At 35.8% G+C, this 27,553-nt stretch overlaps 1 protein-coding gene and 1 non-coding gene across 3 annotated transcripts in view; both read right to left on the bottom strand.

Annotated features, from left to right (window-relative positions):
- Positions 1-27,553, bottom strand: part of EAF2 (ELL associated factor 2) — a 61,500-nt gene that overhangs the window by 23,854 nt on the left and 10,093 nt on the right. For both annotated transcript variants that reach the window (XM_060298137.1, XM_030858007.2), the window contains exons 3-4: positions 23,303-23,439; positions 21,162-21,307 (exon numbers count right to left, since the gene is read on the bottom strand). In XM_060298137.1, coding sequence (XP_060154120.1) covers positions 21,162-21,307; positions 23,303-23,439 — 283 coding nt within the window. The remainder of the gene's footprint in view (positions 1-21,161; positions 21,308-23,302; positions 23,440-27,553) is intronic.
- TRNAG-ACC (transfer RNA glycine (anticodon ACC)) lies at positions 25,439-25,511 on the bottom strand. The gene has a single exon. It is a non-coding gene; the product is annotated as a tRNA-Gly (tRNA).

The following is a 27,553-nucleotide window of genomic DNA, read 5'->3' as shown; positions in this document are numbered from 1 at the left end:
ATTGTCATTATTTACAGATAACGTGATTGTCTATGTAGAAAAGCTGATGGTATCTACAAAAAAGCTCTAGAATAGTGAGTTTAGCAAGGTTAAATACACAGGGACAATATACAAAAATCGGTTTTATTTCTATCTACTAGCAATGAGCAATTAGAAGTTAAAATCATATAAACAAGAGCATTTATAATAGCTTCCGAAAATTAAATAATTATTAAAAATTAAATAATTATAGATAATGCTGACAAAATATTTGAAGGACCTGTATGTTGAAAACCATAAAGCATTTCTGAGAGAAATTAAAGATCTAAATAAATGGAGAGAAATACTGTGTTCATGGGTCAGAAGACTCAATATTGTTAAGATGCCAATTTTACCCAAATTGATCTATGGATTCAGTGCAATCCCAATAATAATTTCAACAGAAATTGAGAAGCTAATTCTAAAATTCACGTGAAAATGGAAGAGTCCTAGAATACGCAAAACAACTTTGTAAGAGAAGAACAAATTTGTAGGACTAAAATTTCCTGGTTTCAAGACTTATTATAAAGCTACAATTATCAAGACAATATGGTGTTGCCATAAAGATAAACAAATAGATCAACATATCAGAATAAAGAGTCCAGAAATAGACACACACAATATGGACAACTGATTTTTTTTTTACAAAGGTGCAAATATATGAGGAAAGACAGTCTTTTCAACAAATGGTGCTGGAATAATTCAATATCCACATGCAAAAAAAAAAAACCTTTGATACATACCATGTACCATATACAAAAATTGACTCAAATGAAGCATGGGCCTAAATGTAAAACTATAAAACTTGTAAAAGAAAACATGAAAGAAAACCTTTGTTACTATGATCTTGGTTTAGGCAAAAAATTTCAATATGACACCAAAAGGAGAATCCAGAAAAAAATGGATAAAATGCATGTATTCAAAATTAAAATCTTTGGCTCATCAAATTACATTGTTAAGAGAATGAAAAAATACAATCCACAGACTGGGAGAAAATATTTGCAAGGCATGTATATGATGAAGAACTTGTATTCAAAATATATAAAGAATTCCTAAAAGTCTAATAAGAAAATAAATAATCCAATTTTTTAAATGGGTAAAAAGATTTGAATAGACATTGTGCCTGAAGAAAATATAATGATGGCAAATAAGGACATGAAAAGATACTCAACATCATTAGTCATTAAGGAAATGCAAACTAAAGTGACAATGAATATGATCCAACAATCCCACTCCTGGGCATGTATCTGGACAAAACCATAATTCAAAAAGATACGAGCACCCCTATGTTCACAGCAGCACTATTTACAATAGCCAAGGCATGGAAACACCTAAATGTCTATTGATAGATGAATGGATAAAAAAGATGTGGTGTGTATACACACACACACAAACACACACACACACATACACACAATGGAATACTACTCAGCTATGAAAAAGAATGAAATAATGCCATTTGCAGCAACATGGATGGACCTAGAGATTATCATAGTAAGTGAAGTAAGTCAGAAAGAGAAAGACAAATACCATATGATATTACTTATATGTGGAATCTAAAACATGACACAAATGAACTTATCTATGAAACAAAAACAGACTCATATACACAGAGAACAGACTTGTGGTTGCCAAGGGGGAGAGGTGGTGGAGAGGGATGGGTTGGGAGTTTGGGATTACCAGATGCAAACTAGTATACACATTGGGTTGGCCAAAAAGTTCACTCAGGTTTTTCTGCTGAATGGCTTTGCTGTATACCATAAACTAAAACAACATTGTAAATCAACTATACTTCAATAAAATAAATTTTAAAAAATTTATTTTTTAAAAAAAATTAAGCCACAATAAGATACCACTATACACCCCATTAAAACTGATACAAGCATTGATATAGATGTACACTGCTGGTAGGAATGTAAAATAGTACAACCACTTTGGAAAACATTTTGGCAGTTGCTTAAAAAGTTAAATACACACCTATCATACAATCCAGCTATTTCACTCCTACATATTTACTATGGAGAAAAGAAAACATTTGTCTTTTCAAAGACTTGTATGTTATGTTCATAGCAGCTTTATTTGTAAAAGCCAAAAACTGGAAACAACCCAAATGTCCATCTTCAGGTTGAGCAGATAAACAAATTCCTGTATATCCATAAAGTAGATTACTGCTCAGCAATAAAAAGGAATGAGCTATTGATACAACCTTCAATAATGGATGATTCTCAAAATAATTATGTTTAGTGCAAAAATCTATGCAAAAAAGAGGACATACTATATGATTCCACCGATACAAATTTCTACAAAAAGCAAACTAATGATAATGACATAAAGCAGATCAGTAGTTACCTGGGAATGGATGGGGTGGGAAGGAGTGGGAGAGAGGGATTACAAAGGAGGAGGAGGAAACTTTTTAGAGTGATAAATATGTTCATTACCCTGATTGTGGTTGTAATTTTAGGATGTACACATATGTCAAAACCTAGCAAACTGTACTTTAAATACATGAAAATTTTGTGTCAGATATACATAGAAACACACCCGCACAAGTGATCCTACATGATTTCTGAGCCTGTGTAATTAAAAAGACAAAGTTTTGACCTCACTCCTCTGTATCCTTTCTCCCTTCCACTCTCTCTTTCTCGACCCTTATTCTTGGAACCCAGCCACTATGTTGTGAGGAAGCCCAGGCCACCTGGAAAGGAAATGTGTAGATTTTCCAGCTGACAACCCCCAAAGTCTCAGCCAAAAGCCAGCAACAACTGGCAGGTGTGAATAAGTGAGTCTTCAAATGATTCCAGCTGCTAGACCCCAAGTCAGTCCAGCTGACACCAGCTGTTCCTAGAACAGCTATGAACTATCCCTACTGACCCTACACAAATTGGAGATTTATGAGCAGAAATATGTTGTCATTGTTTTAAGCCTGCCCAAGATTTTCCTTAAATTCCATATATTTGGAAACCACAAAATATTCTTTTTTTTTTTGATCAAGAACTTTATTTTACTGGTTGTAAAGGTGCGCACATGCAGGCGCACACAATCACCAGTGCTTTTAAAATTGTGGGACAGAGTTAATCATAATTATTGAGTTTAAATGTCATTTATCAACTTATTAAAGTGCAAGCAAGCAGCGAAAATAAGCTAAAGACAAGTCTTCCGTTTTTTGTTTTTTGTTTTTTTATATATATATATTTTTAACATCTTTATTGGGGTATAATTGCTTTACAATGGTGTGTTAGTTTCTGCTTTATAACAAAGTGAATCAGTTATACATATACATATGTTCCCATATCTCTTGCGTCTCCCTGCCTCCCACCCTCCCTATCCCACCCCTCCAGGCGGTCACAAAGCACCGCGCCAATATCCCTGTGCCATGCGGCTGCTTCCCACTAGCTACCTACCTTACATTTGGTAGTGTGTATATGTCCATGACTCTCTCTCGCCCTGTCACAGCTCACCCTTACCCCTCCCCATATCCTCAAGTCCGTTCTCCAGTAGGTCTGTGTCTTTATTCCTGTCTAACCCCTGGGTTCTTCATGACATTTTTTTTTCTTCTTAAATTCCATATATATGTGTTAGCATATGGTATTTGTCTTTTTTCTTTCTGACTTACTTCACTCTGTATGACAGACTCTAGGTCTATCCACCTCATTACAAATAGCTCAATTTTGTTTCTTTTTATGGCTGAGTAATATTCCATTGTATATATGTGCCACATCTTCTTTACCCATTCATCCGATGATGGGCACTTAGGTTGTTTCCATCTCCGGGCTATTGTAAATAGAGCTGCAATGAACATTTTGGTACATGACTCTTTTTGGATTTTGGTTTTCTCAGGGTATATGCCCAGTAGTGGGATTGCTGGGTCATATGGTAGTTCTATTTGTAGTTTTTTAAGGAACCTCCATACTGTTCTCCATAGTGGCTGAACCAATTCACATTCGCACCAGCAGTGCAAGAGTGTTCCCATTTCTCCACACCCTCTCCAGAATTTGTTGTTTCTAGATTTTTTGATGATGGCCATTCTGACTGGTGTGAGATGATATCTCATTGTAGTTTTGATTTGCATTTCTCTAATGATTAATGATGTTGAGCATTCTTTCATTTGTTTGTTGGCAGTCTGTATATCTTCTTTGGAGAAATGTCTATTTAGGTCTTCTGCCCATTTTTGGATTGGGTTGTTTGTTTTTTTGTTATTGAGCTGCATGAGCTGCTTGTAAATTCTGGAGATTCACCCTTTGTCAGTTGCTTCATTTGCAAATATTTTCTCCCATTCTGAGGGTTGTCTTTTGGTCTTGTTTATGGTTTCCTTTGCTGTGCAAAAGCTTTGAAGTTTCATTAGGTCCCATTTGTTTATTTTTGTTTTTATTTCCATTACTCTAGGAGGTGGGTCAGAAAGGATCTTGCTGTGATTTATGTCATAGAGTGTTCTGCCTATGTTTTCCTCTAAGAGTTTGATAGTTTCTGGCCTTACATTTAGGTCTTTAATCCATTTTGAGCTTATTTTTGTGTATGGTGTTAGGGAGTGATCTAATCTCATACTTTTACATGTATCTGTCCAGTTTTCCCAGCACCACTTATCAAAGAAGCTGTCCTTTCTCCACTGTACATTTCTGCCACCTTTATCAAAGATAAGGTGACCATATGTACATGGGTTTATCTCTGGGCTTTCTATCCTGTTCCATTGATCTTTCTTTCTGTTTTTGTGCCAGTACCATACTGTCTTGATTACTGTAGCTTTGTAGTATAGTCTGAAGTCAGGAAGCCTGATTCCTCCAGCTCCTTTTTTCGTTCTCAAGATTGCTTTGGCTATTCGGGGTCTTTTGTGTTTCCATACAAATTGCGAAATTTTTTGTTCTAGTTTTGTGAAAAATGCCAGTGGTAGTTTGATAGGGATTGCATTGAATCTATAGATTGCTTTGGGTAGTAGAGTCATTTTCACAATGTTGATTCTTCCAATCCAAGAACATGGTATATCTCTCCATCTATTTCTATCATCTTTAATTTCTTTCATCAGTGTCTTATAATTTTCTGCATACAGGTCTTTTGTCTCCTTAGGTAGGTTTATTCCTAGATATTTTATTCTTTTTGTTGCAATGGTAAATGGGAGTGTTTTCTTGATTTCCATTTCAGATTTTTCATCATTAGTATATAGGAATGCCAGAGATTTCTGTGCATTAATTTTGTATCTTGCTACTTTACCAAATTCATTGATTAGCTCTAGTAGTTTTCTGGTAGCATCTTTAGGATTCTCTATGTATAGTATCATGTCATCTGCAAACAGTGACAGCTTTACTTCTTCTTTTCCGATTTGGATTCCTTTTATTTCCTCTTCTTCTCTGATTGCTGTGGCTAAAACTTCCAAAACTATGTTGAATAAGAGTGGTGAGAGTGGGCAACCTTGTCTTGTTCCTGATCTTAGTGGAAATGCTTTCAGTTTTTCACCATTGAGGACGATGTTGGCTGTGGGCTTGTCATATATGGCCTTTATTATGCCTACTTTCTGCAGGGTTTTTATCATAAATCGGTGTTGAATTTTGTCAAAAGCTTTCTCTGCATCTATTGAGATGATCATATGGTTTTTCTCCTTCAATTTGTTAATATGGTTTATCACATTGATAGATTTGCGTATATTGAAGAATCCTTGTATTCCTGGAATAAACCTCACTTGATCATGGTGTATGATCCTTTTCATGCGCTGTTGGATTCTGTTTGCTAGTATTTTGCATCTATGTTCATCAGTGATATTGGCCTGTAGTTTTCTTTTCTTTCTTTATGACATCCTTGCCTGGTTTTGGTATCAAGGTGATGGTGGCCTCGTAGAAGGAATTTGGGAGTGTTCCTCCCTCTGCTATACTTTGGAAGAGTTTGAGAAGGATAGGTGTTAGCTCTTCTCTAAATGTTTGATAGAATTCGCCTGTGAAGCCATCTGGTCCTGGGCTTTTGTTTGTTGGAAGATTTTTTTGTTGTTGTTAAACATCTTTATTGGAGCATAATTGCTTTACCATGGTATGTTAGTTTCAGCTTCACAACAAAATGAATCAGTTATATATATACATATGTTCCCATATCTCTTCCCGCTTGCGTCACCCTCCCTCCCACCCTCCCTATCCCACCCCTCCAGGCGGTCACACAGCACCGAGCTGATCTCCCTGTGCTATGCGGCTGCTTCCCACTAGCTATCTACCTTACGTTTGGTAGTGTATACATGTCCATGCCTCTTTATTGCTTTGTCACCATTTACCCTTCCCCCTCCCCATAGCCTCAAGTCCATTCTCTAGTAAGTCTGTGTCTTTATTCCTGTTTCACCCCTAGGTTTTTCATGACATTTTTTTTTCCTTAAATTCCATATATATGTGTTAGCATACGGTATTTGTCTCTCTCTTTCTGACTTACTTCACTCTGTATGACAGACTCTAGGTCTATCCACCTCATTACAAATAGCTCAATTTCGTCTCTTTTTATGGCTGAGTAATATTCCATTGTATATATGTGCCACATCTTCTTTATCCATTCATCCGATGATGGACACTTAGGTTGTTTCCATCTCTGGGCTATTGTAAATAGAGCTGCAATGAACATTTTGGTACATGACTCTTTTTGAATTATGGTTTTCTCAGGGTATATGCCCAGTAGTGGGATTGCTGGGTCATATGGTAGTTCTATTTGTAGCTTTTTAAGGAACCTCCATACTGTTCTCCACAGTGGCTGTATCAATTTACATTCCCACCAACAGTGTAAGAGGGTTCCCTTTTCTCCACACCCTCTCCAGAATTTGTTGTTTCTAGATTTTTTGATGATGGCCATTCTGACTGGTGTGAGATGATATCTCATTGTAGTTTTGATTTGCATTTCTCTAATGATTAATGATGTTGAGCATTCTTTCATGTGTTTGTTGGCAGTCTGTATATCTTCTTTGGAGAAATGTCTATTTAGGTCTTCTGCCCATTTTTGGATTGGGTTGTTTGTTTTTTTGTTATTGAGCTGCATGAGCTGCTTGTAAATTCTGGAGATTCACCCTTTGTCAGTTGCTTCATTTGCAAATATTTTCTCCCATTCTGAGGGTTGTCTTTTGGTCTTGTTTATGGTTTCCTTTGCTGTGCAAAAGCTTTGAAGTTTCATTAGGTCCCATTTGTTTATTTTTGTTTTTATTTCCATTACTCTAGGAGGTGGGTCAGAAAGGATCTTGCTGTGATTTATGTCATAGAGTGTTCTGCCTATGTTTTCCTCTAAGAGTTTGATAGTTTCTGGCCTTACATTTAGGTCTTTAATCCATTTTGAGCTTATTTTTGTGTATGGTGTTAGGGAGTGATCTAGTCTCATACTTTTACATGTATCTGTCCAGTTTTCCCAGCACCACTTATCAAAGAAGCTGTCCTTTCTCCACTGTACATTTCTGCCACCTTTATCAAAGATAAGGTGACCATATGTACATGGGTTTATCTCTGGGCTTTCTATCCTGTTCCATTGATCTTTCTTTCTGTTTTTGTGCCAGTACCATACTGTCTTGATTACTGTAGCTTTGTAGTATAGTCTGAAGTCAGGAAGCCTGATTCCTCCAGCTCCTTTTTTCGTTCTCAAGATTGCTTTGGCTATTCGGGGTCTTTTGTGTTTCCATACAAATTGCGAAATTTTTTGTTCTAGTTTTGTGAAAAATGCCAGTGGTAGTTTGATAGGGATTGCATTGAATCTATAGATTGCTTTGGGTAGTAGAGTCATTTTCACAATGTTGATTCTTCCAATCCAAGAACATGGTATATCTCTCCATCTATTTCTATCATCTTTAATTTCTTTCATCAGTGTCTTATAATTTTCTGCATACAGGTCTTTTGTCTCCTTAGGTAGGTTTATTCCTAGATATTTTATTCTTTTTGTTGCAATGGTAAATGGGAGTGTTTTCTTGATTTCCATTTCAGATTTTTCATCATTAGTATATAGGAATGCCAGAGATTTCTGTGCATTAATTTTGTATCTTGCTACTTTACCAAATTCATTGATTAGCTCTAGTAGTTTTCTGGTAGCATCTTTAGGATTCTCTATGTATAGTATCATGTCATCTGCAAACAGTGACAGCTTTACTTCTTCTTTTCCGATTTGGATTCCTTTTATTTCCTCTTCTTCTCTGATTGCTGTGGCTAAAACTTCCAAAACTATGTTGAATAAGAGTGGTGAGAGTGGGCAACCTTGTCTTGTTCCTGATCTTAGTGGAAATGCTTTCAGTTTTTCACCATTGAGGACGATGTTGGCTGTGGGCTTGTCATATATGGCCTTTATTATGCCTACTTTCTGCAGGGTTTTTATCATAAATCGGTGTTGAATTTTGTCAAAAGCTTTCTCTGCATCTATTGAGATGATCATATGGTTTTTCTCCTTCAATTTGTTAATATGGTTTATCACATTGATAGATTTGCGTATATTGAAGAATCCTTGTATTCCTGGAATAAACCTCACTTGATCATGGTGTATGATCCTTTTCATGCGCTGTTGGATTCTGTTTGCTAGTATTTTGCATCTATGTTCATCAGTGATATTGGCCTGTAGTTTTCTTTTCTTTCTTTATGACATCCTTGCCTGGTTTTGGTATCAAGGTGATGGTGGCCTCGTAGAAGGAATTTGGGAGTGTTCCTCCCTCTGCTATACTTTGGAAGAGTTTGAGAAGGATAGGTGTTAGCTCTTCTCTAAATGTTTGATAGAATTCGCCTGTGAAGCCATCTGGTCCTGGGCTTTTGTTTGTTGGAAGATTTTTTTGTTGTTGTTAAACATCTTTATTGGAGCATAATTGCTTTACCATGGTATGTTAGTTTCAGCTTCACAACAAAATGAATCAGTTATATATATACATATGTTCCCATATCTCTTCCCGCTTGCGTCACCCTCCCTCCCACCCTCCCTATCCCACCCCTCCAGGCGGTCACACAGCACCGAGCTGATCTCCCTGTGCTATGCGGCTGCTTCCCACTAGCTATCTACCTTACGTTTGGTAGTGTATACATGTCCATGCCTCTTTATTGCTTTGTCACCATTTACCCTTCCCCCTCCCCATAGCCTCAAGTCCATTCTCTAGTAAGTCTGTGTCTTTATTCCTGTTTCACCCCTAGGTTTTTCATGACATTTTTTTTTCCTTAAATTCCATATATATGTGTTAGCATACGGTATTTGTCTCTCTCTTTCTGACTTACTTCACTCTGTATGACAGACTCTAGGTCTATCCACCTCATTACAAATAGCTCAATTTCGTCTCTTTTTATGGCTGAGTAATATTCCATTGTATATATGTGCCACATCTTCTTTATCCATTCATCCGATGATGGACACTTAGGTTGTTTCCATCTCTGGGCTATTGTAAATAGAGCTGCAATGAACATTTTGGTACATGACTCTTTTTGAATTATGGTTTTCTCAGGGTATATGCCCAGTAGTGGGATTGCTGGGTCATATGGTAGTTCTATTTGTAGCTTTTTAAGGAACCTCCATACTGTTCTCCACAGTGGCTGTATCAATTTACATTCCCACCAACAGTGTAAGAGGGTTCCCTTTTCTCCACACCCTCTCCAGAATTTGTTGTTTCTAGATTTTTTGATGATGGCCATTCTGACTGGTGTGAGATGATATCTCATTGTAGTTTTGATTTGCATTTCTCTAATGATTAATGATGTTGAGCATTCTTTCATGTGTTTGTTGGCAGTCTGTATATCTTCTTTGGAGAAATGTCTATTTAGGTCTTCTGCCCATTTTTGGATTGGGTTGTTTGTTTTTTTGTTATTGAGCTGCATGAGCTGCTTGTAAATTCTGGAGATTCACCCTTTGTCAGTTGCTTCATTTGCAAATATTTTCTCCCATTCTGAGGGTTGTCTTTTGGTCTTGTTTATGGTTTCCTTTGCTGTGCAAAAGCTTTGAAGTTTCATTAGGTCCCATTTGTTTATTTTTGTTTTTATTTCCATTACTCTAGGAGGTGGGTCAGAAAGGATCTTGCTGTGATTTATGTCATAGAGTGTTCTGCCTATGTTTTCCTCTAAGAGTTTGATAGTTTCTGGCCTTACATTTAGGTCTTTAATCCATTTTGAGCTTATTTTTGTGTATGGTGTTAGGGAGTGATCTAATCTCATACTTTTACATGTATCTGTCCAGTTTTCCCAGCACCACTTATCAAAGAAGCTGTCCTTTCTCCACTGTACATTTCTGCCACCTTTATCAAAGATAAGGTGACCATATGTACATGGGTTTATCTCTGGGCTTTCTATCCTGTTCCATTGATCTTTCTTTCTGTTTTTGTGCCAGTACCATACTGTCCTGATTACTGTAGCTTTGTAGTATAGTCTGAAGTCAGGAAGCCTGATTCCTCCAGCTCCTTTTTTCGTTCTCAAGATTGCTTTGGCTATTCGGGGTCTTTTGTGTTTCCATACAAATTGCGAAATTTTTTGTTCTAGTTTTGTGAAAAATGCCAGTGGTAGTTTGATAGGGATTGCATTGAATCTATAGATTGCTTTGGGTAGTAGAGTCATTTTCACAATGTTGATTCTTCCAATCCAAGAACATGGTATATCTCTCCATCTATTTCTATCATCTTTAATTTCTTTCATCAGTGTCTTATAATTTTCTGCATACAGGTCTTTTGTCTCCTTAGGTAGGTTTATTCCTAGATATTTTATTCTTTTTGTTGCAATGGTAAATGGGAGTGTTTTCTTGATTTCCATTTCAGATTTTTCATCATTAGTATATAGGAATGCCAGAGATTTCTGTGCATTAATTTTGTATCTTGCTACTTTACCAAATTCATTGATTAGCTCTAGTAGTTTTCTGGTAGCATCTTTAGGATTCTCTATGTATAGTATCATGTCATCTGCAAACAGTGACAGCTTTACTTCTTCTTTTCCGATTTGGATTCCTTTTATTTCCTCTTCTTCTCTGATTGCTGTGGCTAAAACTTCCAAAACTATGTTGAATAAGAGTGGTGAGAGTGGGCAACCTTGTCTTGTTCCTGATCTTAGTGGAAATGCTTTCAGTTTTTCACCATTGAGGACGATGTTGGCTGTGGGCTTGTCATATATGGCCTTTATTATGCCTACTTTCTGCAGGGTTTTTATCATAAATCGGTGTTGAATTTTGTCAAAAGCTTTCTCTGCATCTATTGAGATGATCATATGGTTTTTCTCCTTCAATTTGTTAATATGGTTTATCACATTGATAGATTTGCGTATATTGAAGAATCCTTGTATTCCTGGAATAAACCTCACTTGATCATGGTGTATGATCCTTTTCATGCGCTGTTGGATTCTGTTTGCTAGTATTTTGCATCTATGTTCATCAGTGATATTGGCCTGTAGTTTTCTTTTCTTTCTTTATGACATCCTTGCCTGGTTTTGGTATCAAGGTGATGGTGGCCTCGTAGAAGGAATTTGGGAGTGTTCCTCCCTCTGCTATACTTTGGAAGAGTTTGAGAAGGATAGGTGTTAGCTCTTCTCTAAATGTTTGATAGAATTCGCCTGTGAAGCCATCTGGTCCTGGGCTTTTGTTTGTTGGAAGATTTTTAATCACAGTTTCAATTTCAGTGCTTGTGATTGGTCTGTTCATATTTTCTATTTCTTCCTGATTCAGTCTTGGCAGGTTGTGCGTTTCTAAGAATTTGTCCATTTCTTCCAGGTTGTCCATTTTATTGGCATATAGTTGCTTGTAGTAATCTCTCATGATCTTTTTTATTTCTGCAGTGTCTGTTGTTACTTCTCCTTTTTCGTTTCTAATTTTACTGATTTGAGTCTTCTCCCTTTTTTTCTTGATGAGTCTGGCTAGTGGTTTATCTATTGTGTTTATCTTCTCAAAGAACCAGCTTTTAATTTTATTGATCTTTGCTATTGTTTCCTTCATTTCTTTTTCATTTATTTCTGATCTGATTTTTATGATTTCTTTCCTTCTGCTAGCTTTTGGGTTTTTTTGAGCACTCTTATGTGACTGATATAGGTATACCTATGTAATTATGTATCTATCTGTACAAGTTTCACAATAAGAGAAATTTCTAGACTTTCTAGGTAAGGAATAGGCACACTTTTAATTTAACAGTTATTAGCAAATAAGGATGATAATGAGAGCAGAACCTTATATAGTAGTTTCTTTGTGCTAGACCCTGTTCTAAGTGTTTTGCAGGAAAAATTCCTCTACAAAAAAATATATGTCAATTTATGTTTCTTCAAAAATGTATGCACACATTTGTTTCCCTTTATATCCTCACCAGTACTGGATGTTGACAATTATTTTAGCTACTACCAAGCAGATAAATGAAAAAATATCTCTTTCCCTATCAAAATACTCATGACATTTTTCACAGAACTAGAACAAATAACCCTCAAATTCACATGGAACCACAAAGACCCGAAATTGCCAAAGTAGTCTTGAGAAAAGAGAACAAAGCTTGAGGTTTCACATTCCCTGACTTCAGATTATGCTACAAAGCTACAGTAATCAAAACACCATGATAGGGCTTCCCTGGTGGTGCAGTTGTTGGAAGTCTGCCTGCCAGTGCAGGGGATGTGGGTTTGAGCCCTGGACTGGGAGGATCCCACATGCCGTGGAGCAACTGGGCCCGTGTGTGCCACAACTGCTGAGCCTGCGCTCTAGAGCCCACACGCCACAGCTACTGAAGCCCGCAGGCCTGGAGCCCACGCTCCGCAACAAAGAGAAGCCACCGCAATGAGAAGCCCATGCACCACAGCGAAGAGTGGCCCCCACTCGATGCAGCCAGAGAGAGCCTGCGTGCAGTGGCAGAGACCCAGCACAGCCAAAAATAAATAAATAAAATAAATTTATAAAAACAAAACACCATGATACTGGCACAAAAACAGGCACATAGATCAGTAGAAAAGAATAAAGAGACAGAAATAAACCCATGCACTTATGGTCAATTATGACAAAGGAGGCAAGAATACATAATAGAGAAAAGATAGACTCTTCGATAAGTGGGGCTGGGAAAACTGGACAGCTACATGTAAATGAATGAGATTAGAACATTTCCTAATACCACATACAAAAATAAACCCGAAATGGATTAAAGACAGAAATGTAAGACCTGAAACCACAAAACTCCAAGAGGAGATCATAGGCAGAACACTCTTTGACATAAATTGTAGTAATATTTTTTGATCTGTCTCCTAAGAAGAAAGAAGCAAAAGCAAAAATAAATGGAACCTAATTAAACTTAAAAGTTTTGCACAGCAAAGGAAACTAACAACAAAGTGAAAAGACAACCTCCTGATTGGGAGAAAATATTTGCAAACGATATGACTAATAAGGGGTTAATATTCAAACTATATAAACAGCTCATAAAACTCAATATCCAAAAATACCTAAACAATCTGGTTAAAAATGGGCAGAAGACTGGAATAGACCCTTGCCAAAGAAGATATACAGATGGCCAACTGGTACATGAAAAAATGTTTAACATCGTTAATCATCAGAGAAATGCAAATCAAAACCACAATGAGATATCACCTCACACCTGTCAAAATGGCTATCATCAAAAAGTCTACAAATAACAAATGTTGGCAAGGATGTGGAGAAAAGGGAACCATAGTACACTGTTTGTGGGAATGTGGATTGGTGCAGCCAAGCTTCCTTAAAAAAACTAAAAATAGAATTACCATATGATCCAGCAATCCCATTCCAGGGTATATACCCAAAGAGAACAAAAACACTAACTTGAAAAGATGCATGCACCCCAATGTTCACAGCAGCATTATTTACAATAGCCAAGATATGGAAGCAACCTAAGTGTCCATCAACAGATAAATGAATAAAGAAGATGTGGTATTTATACACACACACACACATATATATATACACAATGAAATATTACTCAGCCATAAAAAGAACAAAATTTTGCCATTTGCAACAACATGGATGGACCTAGAGGGTATTATGCTTAGTGAAATAAGTCAGAGAGAGTAAGACAAATACTGTATCTTATCCCTTATATGTGTAATATAAAATCTAAAAGATAAAACAAAACATGTGTATAACAAAACAGAAACAGACTCACATATACAGAGAACAAACTAGTGGTTACCCATGGAGAGAGTGGGGGTAAGATAGGGGTATGGGATTAAAAGATACAAACTAATATGTATAAAATAAAATTTAAAAAGGATATATTGTACAGCACAGGGAAATATAGCCATTATTTTATAATAACTTTAAGTGGGTTATAATCTATAAAAATATTGAATCACTATGCTGTACACCTGAAACTAAAATAATATTGTAAATCAACTATACTTCAATTAAAAAAGAAAAATATCTTTTTTTGGCTGCGTTGGGTCTTTGTTGCTGTGTGCAGGCTTTCTCTAGTTGTGGCGAGCAGGGTCTACTCTTTCTTGCGGTGTGTGGGCTTCTCATTGTGGTGGTTTCTCTTGTTGTGGAGCATGGGCTCTAGGTAGTTGGACTTCAGTAGTTGTGGTGCACGGGCTGAGTAGTTGTGGCTCAAGGGCTTTAGAGTGCAGTCTCAGTAGCTGTGATGCACGGGCTTACTTGCTCCGCGGCATGTGGGATCTTCCCAGACCAGGGATCAAACCTGTGTCCCTTGCATTGGCAGGCAGATTCTCAACCACTGTGCCACCAGGGAAGTCCCAAAATGTCTTTTTTTGTTGAGATGCTTTGCTATGTAGCACATGGTCAGTTTTCTTTTGTTTTGTTTTTTAATTTCACACGGACTTGAAAAACCTATATATCTCAAACAGTGGAAGTGCTATGTATGTCTACTTAGTTCAAGTTTCTTAATGGTGTTTTGCAAATCTTATTAATCTGGGGTTTGCCTGAATCTATCAATTACTGAGAGGGGATATACTAAAAATCTCCCACTATTAAGTGAATTTATCCATTTTTCCTTGAAATTATGTTAAACTTTTAGCTTATTCATTTCTAGGCATACTCTTGTAACCCCTGCACAGTGTCAGACATTGCAAGAATAAAACTATTAAATTTTAGAAAAAAATATCTTTTAATCTTAAAATTTGAACTTTGAAAGCATTAGTGAATCTGATCCACTTTTCATACATGTATTGGCCACTGTACATCTTATGTTGTGAGATAGACTTAAGTCCAGAAAGAAATTCTGCATGTGACAAAAATGGCTTTTCGGAGCTAGAAGATTTAAGGAACAAACAGATGAAAAATACAATAACTGAAATGAAAAATACACTAGAAAGAATCAATAGCAGAATAAATGAGGCAGAAGAACAAATAAGTGAGCTGGAAGACAGAATGGTGGAAATCACTGCTGCAGAATAGAATAAAGAAAAAAGAATGAAAAGAAATGAGGACAGTTTAAGATGTCTCTGGAACAACATGAAACTGACGAACATTTGCATTATAGGGGTCCCAGAAGGAGAAGAGAGAGAGAGAAAGGGCCTGAGAAAATATTTGAAGAGACAATAGCTGAAAACTTCCCTAACATGAGAAAGGAAACACTCACTCAAATTCAGGAAGTGCATAAAGTCACATACAGGACAAACCCAAGGAGGAACATGCTGAGACACATATTATTCAAATTGACAAAAATTAAAGACAAAGAGAAGATAGTAAAAGCAACAAGAGAAAATCAACAAATAACATACAAGGGGATTCCCATAAGTCTATCAGCTGATTTTTCAGCAGAAACTCTGTGGACCAGAAAGGAGTGGAACAATATATTTAAAGTGATGAAAGGGAAAAACGTACAACTAAGAATAGCCTACCCAGCAAGGTTCTCATTCAGCTACAACAGAGAAATCAAAAACTTTATAGATGAAAAAGTTAAGAGAATTCAGCACCACCAAAGCAGTTTTACAACAAATGCTAAAGAAACTCCTCTAGGTGGAAAAGAGAAGCCTGTAACTAGAAACAAGAGAATCTAACAGGTAAAGAGAAACATACAGTAAAGCTAGGATATCATCCATACACAAATATATCAAAACCAGCAATCGTGAGAAGAGGAGAGTACAAATGTAGGATATTGGAAATACATCTGAAATTAAGAGAACAGCAACTTAACACATTATTGACCGGGGGTTTTTGCAGAAACTAACACCTGAGGCTGTAATACGTCGCTGGTAAAAAATGTGTTAAAACAACCATATATATCTATATCTATATCTATATCTATATATATATATGGGCTGCTATATCAAAACATCATGGTAACTGCAAACCAAAAATCTACAATAGATACACAGAAAAAAAGAAAATACAATCCAAACAACACTAAAGACAGTCATCAAATCAAAAGAGAAAAGAACAAAAGAGGAAGGGAAGAAAAAACACCTACAAAAACAAATCCTAAACAATGAACAAAATGACAAGCAGAAATACATATCGATAATTACCTTAAGCAGTTCTAAGAGGGAAGTTTACAGCAATACAATCTTACCTTGCGAAACAGGAAAAATCTCAAATAAACAACCTAACCTTATAACTAAAGAAACTAGAGAAAGAAGAACAAACCCCAAAGTTAGTAGAAGGAAAGAAATCATAAAGATCACAAAAGAAATAAATGAAATAGAGATGAAGAAAACAGTAGAAAAGATCAATGAAACGAAAAGTTGGTTCTTTGAAAAGATAAACAAAATTGATAAACCTTTAGCGAGACTCATTAAGAAAAAAAGGAAAGTGCTCAAATCAATAAAATTAGAAATGAAAAAGGAGAAGTTACAACTGACATCATAGATATATAAAAGATCACAAGAGACTGCTATAAGCAGTTATATGCCAAGAAAATGGACAATCTAAAAGAAATAAACAAATTCTTAGAAAGGTATAACTTCTAAGACTGAACCAGGAAGAAGCAAAAAATATGAACAGACTAATCACAAGTACTGAAATTGAAACTGTGATTTTAAAACTTGCAACAAACAAAAGCCCAGGCCAGATGGCATGGCAGGTGAATTCTATCAAACATTTAGAGACGAGTTAACACCTATACATCTGAAACTATTCCAAAAAATTGCAAAGGAAGTGACACTCCCAGACTCATGCTATGAGGCCACCATCACCCTGATACCAAAATCAGACAAAAAAAGAAAATTACAAGTCAGAATCACTGATGAACATAGATGCAGAAATCCTCAACAAAATACTAGCAAATCTAATTTAACAGTACATTAAAAGGATTATACACCATGATCAAGTGGGATTTATCCCAGGGATGCTGGGATTATTCAGTATCTGCAAATCAATCAGTGTGATACACCACATTAACAAACTGAAGAGTAAAAACCATATGATCATCTCAATAGATGCAGAAAAAGCTTTTGACAAAATCCAGCACCACCCATTTATGATAAAAACTCTCTAGAAAGTGGGCATGGAGGGAACATACCTCAACATAATAAAGGCCTTATATGACAAACACACAGCTAACATCATACTCAGTGGTGAAAAGCTGAAAGCATTTCCTCCAAGATCAGGAAAAAAACAAGAATGTCCACTCTCGCCACTTTTATTCAACATAGTTTTGGAAGTCCTAGCCATAGGAATCAGAGAAGCAGAAGAAATGAAAGGAATCCAAATTGGAAAAGAAGAAGTAAAACTGTCACTTTTTGCAGATGACATGATACTATACATAGAAAATCCTAAAGATGCTACCAGAAAACTACTAGAGCTTATCAAGGAACTCAGTAAGGTTGCAGGATAAAAAATTAATACACAGAAATATCTTGCATTTCTATACACTAACAATGAAAATCCGAAAGAGGAATTAAGGAAACAATCCCATTTACCATCACATCAAAAAGAATAAAATACCTAGGAAAAAAACCTACCTAAGGAGGCAAAAGACCTGTACTCTGAAAACTGTAAGACACTGATGAAGGAAATCAAAGATGACACAAACAGATGGAAAGATATACCATGTTCTTGGATTGAAAGAATCAATATTGTCAAAATGAATATACTACCCAAGGCAATCTACAGATTCAATGCAATGCCTATCAAATTACCAATGGCATTCTTCACAGAACTAGAAAAAAAATTTTCAGAACTTGTATGGAAACACAAAAGACTCTAAATAGCCAAAGCAATCCTGAAAGGAAAGATGGAGCTGGAGGAATCAGGCTCCCTGACTTCAAACTATACTACCAAGCTACAGTAATCAAAACAGAATGGTACGGGCACAAAGACAGAAATATAGCTCAATGGAACAGGATAGAAAGCTCAGAAATAAACTTACACACGTATGGTCAATTAATCTATGACAGAAGCAAGAATATTCAATGGAGAAAAGACAGTCTCTTCAATAAGTGGTGCTGGGAAAACTGGACAGCTACATGTAAAAGAATGAAATTAGAACATTCTCTAACACCATACACAAAAATAAACTCAAAATGGATTAAAGACCTAAATGTATGACCAGATACTATAAAACTCTTAGAGGAAAACATAGGCAGAACACTCTGACATAAATTGCAGCAATATCTTTTTGGATCCACCTCCTAGAGTAATGAAAATAAAATAAAAAATAAACAAATGTGACCTTAAAATAAAATGGGACCTAAAAATAAACTTAAAAGCTTTTGCAGTGCAAAGAGAAACCATAAACAAAACAAAAACACAACCCACAGAATGGAAAAAAACATTTGCAAATGAAGCAACCGACAAGGGACTAATCTCTAAAACAGACAAACAGCTCATGCAGCTCTATATCAAAAAAAATAAACAACCCAATCAAAAAGTGGGGAGAAGATCTAAACAGACATTTCTCCAAAGAAGACATACAGATGGCCAAAAGGCACAAGAGAAAATGTTCCACATCGCTAATTATTAGAGAAATGTAAGTCAAAACTACAGTGAGGTATCATCTCACACCAGTCAGGATTGCCATCATCAAAAAGTCTACAAACAATAAATGCTGGAGAGGGTGTGGAGAAAAGGGAACCCTCCTACACTGTTGGTGGGAATGTAAATTGGTACAACCACTATGGAGAAAAGTAAGGAGGCTCCTTAAAAGAGTAATAATAGAGCTACCACATGATCCAGCAATCCCACTCCTGGGCATATACGGAGAAAAACCATAATTTGAAAAGACACGTGCACCCCAATGTTCAATGCAGCATTATTTACAATAGCCAAGACATGGAATCAACCTAAATGTCCAACGACAGATGAATGGATAAAGAAGTTGTGGTATATATACACAATGGAATATTACTCAGCAATAAAAAAGAATGATATAATGCCATTTGCAGCAACATGGATGGACCTAGAGATTATCATACTAAGTGAAATAAGTCAGACACAGAAAGACAGATATCATATGATATCACTTATATGTGAAATGTAAAAAGATGATACAAATGAACTTATTTGCAAAACAAAACAGACTCACAGACTTCGAAAACAAACTTATGGTTACCAAAGGGGAAAGGTGGGAGGGATAAATTAGGAGTTTGGGATTAACATATATACACTACTATATATAAAATAGATAGTCAACAAGGACCTACTGCATAGTACAGGGAACTATGCTCAATACTCTGTAATAACCTAAATGGGAAAAGAATTTGAAAAAGCATAGGTACATGTATATGTATGACTGAATCACTTTTCTGTACACCTGAAACTAACACAACTACACTCCAATATAAAATAAAAACTGAATTTAAAAAATGGCTTTTCATATCAGCAGAAGAAATACTGGCTTATTCAAAAAATGGATATTGATACTCTTTTTCAATACTATATTTGTTGATTCTCTATCAATATCTATGTAATTACACTGTTGGGGAGGAAGGAAGTTTAGATTCTTATTTCTTAGACTAGAATTCCAGATAGCCCAAACAGGTAAATGTAAAAAGTAAACCAGAGAAACACTAGTAAAGCTGACAGACATCTAATCATAAACTTAAAAAAAGTGTTTCAACCATAGCAGTAGGCATTGGCATAGTAGGGTCAAATATTAAAAAAATATTTAAAAGAAGATAGTCTAAGGAACATGCTCTGCAAACTGTAAATTCTTATACAAAGTTAGATCTTATGCTTGGATTACCTTAACTTATATTCTACAATACAATGTTTTTATTAAGGTCTCTGCTAAAAACCTGTCACATAGAGAAACTTCTTTTTGTATTGTAAAATTATAGTTGAAGATACTATATAGTTTAATTCTCCAAAGAACAGGTTCCATACGATGAATTCCTTTTAGAATTTAGTAGCAGGGAAGAGTCCAAATCTTTGGAACCTCTTAGATAATACAAAATATACTAAAGTTTTCAGTTTTGTATTAGTGGATAGGAAGCTCAGATATAAATTTAATGTCTTAATAATTAGCAAATTTGCTTCCTCTTCCCTCCAATATCTTAATTTTCTGTTCCAGATTTTTATTGTACACATATATAAAATGATATAATGATTCAAATCCATTTTGGAAGCAGATATAACAATAAAATAAAATTCAAGATCCCTTGTAGCAACAAGGGTTCTGAGCTTATATTTTCCTTATTGTTTGAAAAGGGAACACTAATATATTAGGGAACTAATACTATACCGGGCCTAGAAGGGGGCAAGTGGAAACGGAGAGCTATATGCAAGTTATGAAGGCAAAGTGTAGAAACAAATAAACTTTGGTGACCAGGGTCTTACCCCTACCACAATTACTATAACATAAACACCCAAACTGCAGCTAGAAAAAAAAATGGGGATTTAAGTTTCCTTACTTTCAAAAAGACTGTGCCTCTCTAGAAGCACCTACCTGCTGAGAAGTGAGCAGCAGTTCAGAAGAACTTGCCTGCTGCTTTGGCTTACTACATCTCCTCACTCCACTACTGGTTTGGCTACATCTTAGACATCTATAGTCTGGCTACACATAAAAAAACTTCAACAAGAAGACGCTGTGAAGGACTAAATTGGAATCATCACAACTGTCAAAAAGAAGAAAACTCCAGTTACACATATCTAAACAGTTACTTTTTCCCCTGAATAATAAAAAATATAAATTCTGTTATACAGACACAAGCTTACGTACTTAATACTCTAAATCATAAACTACACTTCTCCCCTAGAACCATAACAAAAAACATTATGTTTTTAGAATTTTACAGTTAGTTCCCATGTCAATTAAAATGAAAAATTTCACTTAACATTTATTAATAATTTATTTTAAAGGGCCATTACATACTCATAGATTTTACCTCTTTCAATATCATCCATCGGAGATGCTGGGGACATCTTGTCTTCCGATGGAGAATGTTTTACAAGATTGGGAGTCCTAGTTGAATTCCGCATTTGTTGCTGCTGCTGCTCTATACGATACTGAATTTTACTGCTTCCTTCAACTCTGCAATTAAGAACATCAAAAGGTCAAAACAGGTATGATGATTGCAATATAACAACAATTTCAACTTACAAAGCTACTAAAATCGACCACTTATTCTTTTTCCTAGAGATCTTTAAAACGATATTCAAGGATTAAAGCATTAATTTAATTCATTATTTAACAAACCTTTATTGAGCCCTGCTATAGGCATGGCATACACACAAATCCACTGAGGGATACAAATGTGAATTTAAAAAAAGCCACTGCTCAAAACTGAAGAGATAAGACATACACAAATGACTAAAACAAAATGAAATTATACATGAGTATAGCAGACACATTACATTCCCTAAATTCTGAAATTACCATTTCTGTTAAAATTAAATCACTCCCACATTTCTCATTCATAAGGTTAAGACATGTTATTAAAGGAGGTTCGTATACTTTCCCTTCAATACTTAAAAAAAAAAAGTATATAACACAACTATGCTTGACTTTGCCTCTCCCATTTCCAGTCACCAAATCCTGTTAGTCCTTCCTTCACAAAGTATTTAGAACTTCACTTTTCTCTTCATTCCTACTCTAAAACATCGTGGTTTGTGCATTTTTCTCTTTCCCACATTGTTTCATTTAAATCAATTTGTTTGGTGGATTTACATTTCAAAACAAGAATGTAAGCATGTCGATCCCTGGTTAAAAAAACTTTAATATGCAACCACCGTCAATAAGACAATGTCCTAATTTCATAGTTAATATTGAAGGCAACCTACCTTTATAACCTTACCTCTAGTCTACTTTCAACCTCATATCCCACTTTCTATACTTGTATACAGGGAAAGAAACAAATCTCTGCTCTATTCAAGCAAGTCTTATTCATAGGTTCCAAATAAGTCAGATACATTCCTGTCTTGTTTACATACTCATGTTCTCTCTGATCAATTAAATCAGTATTTTCCAAACTTTCCTACAAATAAAAATCACCTGGGAAGAGGGGATAATTAAAAAACAAAAAAAAGTTTCCTGGGCTCCTTCTCTGATCTGTAGTTGAACTGGGGAACTCATTTGTTTAACAAGCACCCAAAGGCAATCCTTATCATGAAATATGTTTGGGGGGAAAAAAAAGCCCTAAATCTTAACCTCCTCTTAAGGTACATCAGTAAGGGCTCCCTGAATGCTCCGACGAACCATGTCTTCCTTCCTTTAATTCCTAGGACAATTTTTATCTATACTATTTGTATGGCTTGTTAATGCACTGCCTATTTCCCCCCAAAAAACATGTTAATTAATGCACTGCCTATTTCCCCCCAAAAAAACAATTTGAGATGGCTATGTTCTCTTATTGACATTTTTAATAGAATTATCTGCTAATCCAATTAAAACGTGGACGTTCTGAGGTTAGTATTTGTATAGGAAGTTCTCCTTTTTCTTGCCTCACATTTTCTAAGTGCTTGATAAAATTTTACTACTGATAATGAAATTATTTTGGAGATTGTGTAATGGCTCCTTTTAGTCCAGTTCTACAAAAGTATCTACAGTAGAATAAAAGACGTACCTACATATAAGAAAACATACAGAAACAAAACAAGCTTTTAAATATCATAGGGAGAAATGGTAAAAGCTTCTGGCTAAAGGATCTTCACCAAATTTAAACTTGGAAAAAGATCAAAACATTTTTGTAGGGCTTCCCTGGTGGCGCAGTGGTTGAGAGTCTGTCTGCCTGCCGATGCAGGGGACATGGGTTCGTGCCCCGGTCCGGGAAGATCCCACATGCTGCGGAGCAGCTGGGCCCATGAGCCATGGCCGCTGAGCCTGCGCGTCTGGAGCCTGTGCTCCCCAACGGGAGAGGCCACAACAGTGAGAGGCCCACGTAACGCAAAAAGAAAAAAAAAAAAAAATTTTGTACCAGACAGAAATAACCCTTATGTGATAGTGTGACTTAATCCAATAACTTTTTTCACTGACATTCTCTTAGCAATTTATGTGTTGATTAAATAATTTATTTCATTAACCACATACCTTGTTCTTTTTACAGTGATGTTGCTGCTGAGTTTTTCTAGTCGACATTCCCCAGTATCATGGTTAATAATCAAAATGCATTCTTTTAAGTAAGGTTTCTTTGAACCTTTGAAAACAGTTACTGGTGTAGTTGAACCCTGTTTAAAAAATTAATTATTATTACTTGAAATTTATCATAGAAATTCAGTTGAGAGGGCCTTTGAGATCTTCTGTCTTTCTCAATCTATTGATATACTGTACTTCAAGTCACCTAACTGCCTAAATTTACTACTCTGGCAATAAGGAGTATAGTAAAAAAGACAGATGAAGAGAGGCTGAGATCTCAAAATTGCTGTCTTGAGGAAAGGGAACAGAGGAAGCAGCTGCCCTGAGCCAGTAAAGATTCGTTTCACAAATCTTTGTAGACGTGGTCTACAACAGGAAATTGGGATTCAATTCTAATACAACCAATATACTTTACAATAAGGGAACAAAAGTCCTGAGTTATATTTCCTACTCTTCCTCTTCTTCCTACCTAAATTTAATTTTTTAAATCTGGCATTTTATTAAAGGGGGGCTTCCCTATGCAGATTAAGGAAAATGAATGTATCAGGGAACATATGTTACATTAAACTCACTGATCAATTTTAGTGTCCTTAAAAGTGGGACAACCAGACATTATGTGCTTCATGATGTGATATAAAAGAAAGTAGGCAGCATCACCTATAAAGTGTTCTTGCCTGAAAAAAAACCCACAAAGAATCTAACTCTCACCAAGGCTTTAGAAATAACTACCAGTTTATAGGAAATATGAGGAAGGAGAAACAAGTTATATAATCCCAGACAGAAGTAATTTGAAATCCAGAATGTGGGTATATTCTCTAGGACAATTAACCTGGTTTCTCCAACAAACCAGTGGCATAAAAGGGGGGAGGGACTTTTACAGAATAAAAGAGATAAGAAACATAATATCAGAATACAATATAGGAATATAAAATAGGTAAACAACAAGGAACTACTGTATAGCACAGGGAACTATACACAATATCTTATAATAATCTATAATGGAAAAGAATCTGAAAAAGAATATATATGTATAACTGAATCACTTTGCTGTACACTTGAAACTAACAGAACTGTAAATTAACCTCAGTAAAAATAAATAAATAAAAATACAATATAGGGATTTTATATGGATTTCTAGGGAGAAAAACTGAAAAAGGACATTTTTGAAACCATCATGAAAACATGAATATGGACCAAGTATTACAATTAATTCTACTATGTGTGATAATAGCAGGGTTACCATGGTACTTAGGTGAAAATTAAAATATCCTTATCAGTTAGAGATGCATACATAGCATTTGTGAATGTCTGCGATTGCTTTAAAATATGCCAGGAAAAAAGTAGGAAGCTCTATTAAAAAAAGATTAGCGGGGCTTCCCTGGTGGCGCAGTGGTTGAGAGTCCGCCTGCCGATGCAGGGGACACGGGTTCGTGCCCCGGTCCGGGAGGATCCCACATGCCGCGGAGCAGCTGGGCCCATGAGCCATGGCCGCTGAGCCTGCACGTCCGGAGCCTGTGCTCCGCAACGGGAGAGGCCACAACAGTGAGAGGCCCGCGTACCGCAAAAAAAAAGGTTAGCAAAATGTTGATAATTGTTGAAGCTCAGTAAGTACACAGGAGTTCATTATACTATTCTATTTTCCATAATAGAAGGTTAAAGAATCCTGGTCATTACTAATAACCTACATCTACCTATGATCCTCTTCTATCCTTTGTCCCTGCCTCCCTCAACCCTGAAGGAATTTTATGTTTCTCATTCTCTTATTTTATCCCACATATATGTATCCCTAAATAATATATTGTTATAATTGCTTGGTTTTGAACTTTATAAAAGTACATTAAATTTTTAAAGCACTGATTATAACAATTTTGCCAAATACAATAGTAATGTTAGATCAGGTTAGAAAAAGATGACTTCTAAAAAAGACTAAAGGCCCTATCATTTTTTTAAAAAATATTTATTTATTTAGCTACACCGGGTCTTAGTTGTGGCACGTGGGATCTTCGTTGCCACATGTGGGATCTTCTTTGCGGCACGCGGGATCTTTTAGTTGAGGCATGCAGGCTGTTAGTTGTGGCATGCGGGATCTAGTTCCCTGACCAGGGATCGAACCCAGGCCCCCTACATTGGTAGCACAGAGTCTTAACCACTGGACCACCAGGGAAGTCCCAGGGGATATCATATTTTAAAAGTTAACAATCATTAGAGGCTTAACACATTACCAGAGGAGTATGAGATAAATTTGGTAATTGAGGATGCCATAAAAAAGGGGTAGGTTAGAGACCTCTGAGAGGCTGGGAGAGAAAATTATGAAACCAAAAGTAAGGAACAAGTTTTTCTAAAACAAAAATGATCTACAGGAAGTCAAGCATGCATAGCACATAGATAAGGACATATCTGGAGTGGCCCCTAGAAGAGTGAGATGCAGAGCACTTAGCTGAAGCCCTGTAAGGTAGAGAGCCAGAAGCATGATCATGACAAAACTAAGTTGGGCCTTACTTGGCTGATAAGTATATTTTTCAAACGTCTTGACTAAAAACAAGTGAGTAAGATACCCCAGAATAGCAACCCAAGGGCTTCAAATTACATTTAAGAGAGTCACGTAATATATTCTTCTTAAAAAATACTTGTATTCTTACTTAGAAAACATTTTAAAATACATTATTGTACTCTGAGTTTCTGAAGGAGGAGGACTGGATTAGAAATTTTTTATTGCTCCTAGCACCTGAAGTACCAAGCTCTTCACAGGTACTCAATGAATGTTGAATGTGAACAATATGAACATTTTTACCATAAATAACAAGTTAAGTAAGCCTTTCACAATCCCTGTACCTGCCTTCTATACTTTGAACAAGTTTTTTTAAATTAAACTTTTTTCCTCATTAAATTGAGCACCATTCTTATTTTAAATTTCAATTTCTGCCCTCTTATTTCATATTTCAAGAAAGGGGTATTAAACTATTAAGGTACCAGGAAACTCCGAAGCATATGAACTCTTTTTGCCTCTGAATAACTATGGAACACATGCTACCACCTCCATGTTTACTGCTATAACCCAACATCAGAACCCAATCATCAGGTCACCTAGATTAATGTTATCCTCCTCCCTATTCTCCTTCTAGTTTTATTTCCCATCTGCTAACAGGCGAATCTGATCATGCCTGATTATGAATACCAGGAAAGGAAAGTAATCAGTAATGGAATGGAAGAGTACAATAATACTCCCAAAGTAACATGAGGGAAAACAAAGAAAAAGAAAAGAAAGAAGAGACGCTTGACAAAACTAATAAAGAACAGAAAAAAGAAAACAAATTAAAATAACTAATACACATACTATAAGATGATAGAAATAAAAATCAAGTATAAAAACTTTGAACTAAATGTGGATAGAATTCTCCTAATAAAAATAGAAAGTGTCAAAATTGGTTTAAAAATGAAACAGAATATTCTGTTAACAAAAGATATACTTAAAATGTAAGCTAAATAAAAGTAAGAGACACTTAGATTCCATGAACATACAAACAAAGAGAAAGCAAAGGTGGCAATATTAATATTAAACAAGGTGGTATTTAACCTTAAAATCACAGAAACAGGGTAAAAAAGGTTTATTATACAATGATAAAAATATAATTCATTTAGAAGTATAACTGTAATAGGACGTTAAAATAGGAGTCAAGTCCTAAAATAAGCTGAAGTCCCAAGAACATGGTAGGCTATTTTCCCATGTAAGCTAAGTAAACTCAATGGAAAGAATCAGACTAGACTCATCTTGGAAGGGACTTTGACCAACAGCGTCATCTAGAGTGGCATAGTAGCCATCAGACATATGGAACTCTCACAAGTCCAGGGTTTGTGGGCAAAAGCTGTTGAGCAACCACTAGAGATGCACTCATTGCATAATAGGAAGTGTAGCTGGAAGTTTCCTGTGGGCTATTTCATCAAAGTCCACAAAAGTACCTCACAAGATAGCACTAAAAATATGCCAAACTGGACAACACCAATAACAAATCATAACAGTCAAGTAAATCTTTTCCTTTCAATATTCAACATTTTGAAATTTTATAGCAGTCAACCATAGAGAATTGTTTACAAAAAAGAGAGATTTGTAAATGCCTAATATTAACCCCCTTAACAGTCTTCATTTTTATTAGTTTCTTCTATTTTATACTACCAAAGAAAACCTAGAGGAATGAGAATTAGAAAATC

The sequence above is a fragment of the Globicephala melas genome, chromosome 4 (assembly GCF_963455315.2).
Source record: "Globicephala melas chromosome 4, mGloMel1.2, whole genome shotgun sequence".
NCBI lineage: Eukaryota > Metazoa > Chordata > Mammalia > Artiodactyla > Delphinidae > Globicephala > Globicephala melas.
Note: the sequence above shows the minus strand (reverse complement) of the source record. Positions and strands in the feature narration are given on the sequence as shown.